At 45.0% G+C, this 4,543-nt stretch overlaps 1 protein-coding gene across 1 annotated transcript; it reads right to left on the bottom strand.

Moving 5' to 3' along the window:
• Positions 1 to 1,683: 1,683 nt before the first annotated feature.
• On the bottom strand, positions 1,684 to 2,112 carry LOC148549912 (uncharacterized). Its single transcript, XM_088495849.1, has one exon. It carries the CDS (start codon positions 2,110 to 2,112, stop codon positions 1,684 to 1,686), a length of 429 nt encoding a protein of 142 aa, XP_088351975.1.
• Positions 2,113 to 4,543: the final 2,431 nt, after the last annotated feature.

The following is a 4,543-nucleotide window of genomic DNA, read 5'->3' as shown; positions in this document are numbered from 1 at the left end:
TGTACCCGGAGTAGGCGTCCATGAAGCTCAGATATCGGTACCCCGCCGCCGCGTCGACGAGCGCGTCAATGTTAGGGAGGGGATAGCAGTCTTTGGGACATGCCTTGTTGAGGTCGAAATAGTCTACACACATTCTCCACCTCCCATTGTGTTTTTTCACCAAGACCACGTTCGATAGCCAAGTCGAGTAGTCCAGTTCTCGGATGAACCCTGCTTCAAGGAGGTTGGCTGTCTGCCTGGCCACCTCCTCTGTCCTTTCCTGTGACATCTTCCTTCTCCTCTGGGCCACCAGCTTAGCCTCCGGCTTGACGGCCAGATAGTGTGACATGAGCTGGGGATCTATCCCTAGAATGTCAGCTGGCGTCCAAGCAAATAGGTCGGCATTCTCTCTGATCATCTCCATCAAAGGTTCCTTTAGTTCATGGGAGAGATTTCTATTTATGAATGTGAACTTCTCCTCTCCGTCACCGACCCTAAATTTTTCCAAGTCCCCCTCTGGCTTGGGCCTAGGCTTGTCGTCTATTCTGGCATCCAGGTCGGCAAGGAAGACTCCTGATGCTTCTTTGGACTTTTTCCTGAGAGAGAGGCTGGCGTGGTCGCAAGCGACTGCCGTTTCCAAGTCCCATCTGATGGATCCTACAGATCCGTCATCCGTAATGAACTTCATTACGAGCAGCTTCATACTAATCGCTGCCCCGAGGTCGTAGATGGTTTTTCTCCCCAGGATGACGTTGTAGGCTGTGGAGTCTCGCAAGACTACAAAATCGGCCATTACTGTCCTTCGCTTCTGTCCTTGTCCCATGGAGGTCGGGAGAGAGATGATCCCATCCGGCTTGATGAAGTGGTCACCCAACCCTACCACACCGTGCTGGTGGGTCGCTAGGTCGGCGTCACGCAGTCCCAAGGCATCAAAAACTTTGCGAAACATAATGTTCGAGTCCGCCCCTGTATCCACTAGGATCCTTTTGACGAGGCCAGTTCCGACTCTGGCCGTGATGACCATGGGAAGACTTTCCGGTACCTCGTCGAACCATTGGTCTTCGGGGCCGAAGGAGATGGATGGGAGTCCCTGGGAACTTCTCGCGGGTGAAGAGGAGACAGCCAGGACTTTGGCGTCTTTCTTCTGTGCCGATCTCGACCTCGGGGCGGAATTCCTCGCTGTTACCACGTTCACCACCGTAAGACCGTGGTCCTCCCCCTCTGGTTCTTGGCGTCGTCTTGTCGCCCGGGGCCTGTCCTCGCCCTCGTGATCGCGATTCCGTCTTCTCGGCTCCCTTATGAGGTGGGAGAATTCGGCAAGCTTTCCGTCCCTAATTGCTTGCTCCAGGGAATCCTTTAGGTCGAAACAGTCTTGGGTCTTGTGCCCGTATCCCTTGTGATATTCGTAGTAAAGGCTTTTGTTTCCCCCCGTTCTGTCTTTCAGAGGTCAGGGTCTCGACAGTATCCCCTTCTCGACTATCTGTTGATAAACTTCCGTGATTGGTGCCGTGAGGGGGTGTAGTTGGTGAATTTTCCTACTCGGGGAAATGGCTTCGGCGCCTTACTTGGACCGCCGTCCCTGGCGTGTTCCTTTTGTCTTTCTCCACCCTCGTAGTGGCGGGTTTGGTTGTAGGGGGGTTGCCATTTGTTGGCGGCCACGACCCGGCTGACTTCTTTGTCGTTAATATACTCCTTAGCGACGCATTAGATCTCCTGCATTGTCCATACTGGCTTTGTGGTAAGGTGCTTCCTGAAGTCCTCGTTCAAGAGCCCGTTAGTCAAGCATAAGCTCGCCACCGAGTCCGTCAGCCCGTCGATTTCCAAGCATTCATCGTTGAAGCGATCTAGGTATTTTCTGGTCGGCTCCCCGGCTCTCTGGGTCACCCCCAGCAAATTGATCGGGTGCTTGGCTTTGGCAATTCTGGTCGTGAACTGAGCCAGGAAGGCATGGCTGATGTCGGAGAAACGGGTTACCGAGCCCTGCGGGAAGTTATTGAACCACCGTATTGCAGGTCCCGCCAGGGTGATCGGAAAAGCGCGGCACCTTACCTCGTCTCCCACTCCCTCTAGGTTCATCCTGGCCTCGAAGGCCGTGAGGTGTTCTAGTGGGTCTTGCGTTCCATCGTACCTCATGTCCGTTGGCTTGTCAAAGTGTTTTGGCAGCCGGACCTCGAGTATAGAACGGTGGAATGGGGTTGCTCCCATTATTACGGGTCCCCGTGTTCCCGTTGTGCTTCCCTCGTCGTTCTCCCGACGAGTGTCCTCGTCCCCGCGATTCGCGGTACGCCGCCTCTCACGTCTGGCGTAAATGACGGGGTCATGACGTCTTCTCGCGCGCCCTCGCCCCCCGGTGCTTTCGGACTCAGCTTGGGGGTAGGCGTGCGTCTGGAGCGACTCCTGGAGCGAGAACGGGAGTGAATCTGCTCTGGGGTGTGTTGATCGCGTTCCCTATCTGCTAACCGGCGTTCCAGGTCTTGCATTCTGTGGCGTAGCTCTTGCATTATTCTGGCGTGGTTGTCGCCAGTTCTCCCAAAGGGGCGTCCCTCGTGTGACTGTGTTGCGTTCCTTGGAGGCAACCTGGAATGTTGTCGGGTTTCCGTCGCGGCGGCGTCGCCACCGGGCACGGCCTCGCAGCCTGTCCCAGTTTGGACTAGCACGAAGTCCATGGACGAGTCCCCACAGACGGCGTCAATGTTCGGTAGGTCGGTTACCGGACGATTTGGGTTTGGACTTCCAGGGAGTGGTAGGGGCTTGTCAGGTCGTGAACTGCCGGGCTGGCGTGTACGAGGTCCCGAGTACTTCGTGTAGAAAAGGAGGGGGGGTGTCACCTGCAAAGACACTCCGACGCTCTTGTCAGTAAAAGTGCAGGCGAAAATGGGTGATGTGATATGTGACGTACCTTGGGGGAAGGGTAAAACCTTCCCCTTATATACTGTGTCAGAGGTGGGCCCTACAAGGGTAGGCCCACTTTTTCCGAGACGTTATCCCACAGCTGTAAGTGAGCTGTCTAGGACGCGTGTCCGGGTCGATTGCGAGACGCCTCACCCTTGACCGTTCGGATCGGGTGGCGTTCGGGTCGGACCGACCCGTGGAGGTTTTAGGTCAGGCCGTAACATAATTCTATCTAAAAAAAAGGTTAGCTTAATTGATTAAAATGATATGCTTTTAACTTATATACTTGGGTTTAACATTCATCTTCATTATTCTTTGAAACTTTTTTTCTTGCATGCATATATTAAATCAATATTACACTGAATTATATTTGATTTCTCAAATATTTTCATGCATCATTTTATTTTTAGAATAATAAAAATTATAGTATAACTATTAGTAATATCGGTTATTAATAAAAAGTTAATATTTTATTTTAAATCAACATTACAAGTTAAATATTATTGTAGTATCAACACGGTTTACATTAATAAATTTTGATATTTTTATTTTATTAGAAATTTAAGATTTTATTTTATTGTATTATATTATTTGATTGTAATAAAAATAATACCAAAGATAATTAGTCTTAAAATTTTTGAGAGATAAATATTATCAAAAATAAAATTAATCTTTTAAAATGTTACAAAATAATTTATAAGTCATAATCGTTTTTGTATAATTTAAATAAAAAATCACTCTTTTGAAAAGAAAAATCAATTTTTAAATTAAAAAATGATTTTTTAAATAAAAATAAATTTTTATAGACAAAAACTATTCCTTTTCATGTAAAAAGTAATTATTTTTTTTAAATTAACTTTTTATTTAAAATCAAATTGGTTTATTAATCTAAACAATTTTTTTATCGAAAATCAGATTTACTTTTTTAGTTAACCTTAATCATATGTAATCTTATATTTTAATTAATAAATTTAAAAATAAAATAATTATATTTCTAGGTTTTTTTAATATAAATACTATTATATACTTTTTTTTTATTAAAATTTTTGGTCCTTCCAAAAATTTCTTTTAAGCTCCACCATTGTTGGTCTCACTATATTTAGATAATGAACAAGCTCACAAATAATTATTGCTTTGATGCTTTCTTAAATCTTAGTTTCTACTTATAGTGGAATTGGCAAAGTCTTCTCATTGGACTACCATTTTTTATCTTCCTTCTTATAACCAAGTATATTGTAAGAATTCCAACATTTTTCCTTCAATTAAATTACTCTGTCAAATCCAAAATGAATCTCACTTTGATCGAAGTTACAAGTCTAAGAGGCCATGGGGAGCATATTAAACAGCTCCTCTTAGCACTTAAAATTTATTCCCTTTTAGAACTTGCATTGCTGTTCTATTGTGATAGCAGGCGAAAAAGAACAAGAAACTCTTCTATGAATCTGCAATTTCTCCTATGATCACTGTTGTGGTGTCTATATTTCTGTGTGTTTATTACCAAAACAGACAATGAAGGCGTATCAATTGTAAGTACCATGATAATAATGTTAATTGGGTATACATGTATTTTCTCTAAAGTTGAAAACAAAACTTAATCATAGTATTTATATGCTACTTCATCAGATGAAACATATTAAGAGTGGTGCGAACCCATCATTGCTAATGAAAATTT

This window comes from Arachis ipaensis, chromosome B8 (assembly GCF_059453495.1).
Source record: "Arachis ipaensis isolate K30076 ecotype BB chromosome B8, ASM5945349v1, whole genome shotgun sequence".
Taxonomy (NCBI): domain Eukaryota; kingdom Viridiplantae; phylum Streptophyta; class Magnoliopsida; order Fabales; family Fabaceae; genus Arachis; species Arachis ipaensis.
Note: the sequence above shows the minus strand (reverse complement) of the source record. Positions and strands in the feature narration are given on the sequence as shown.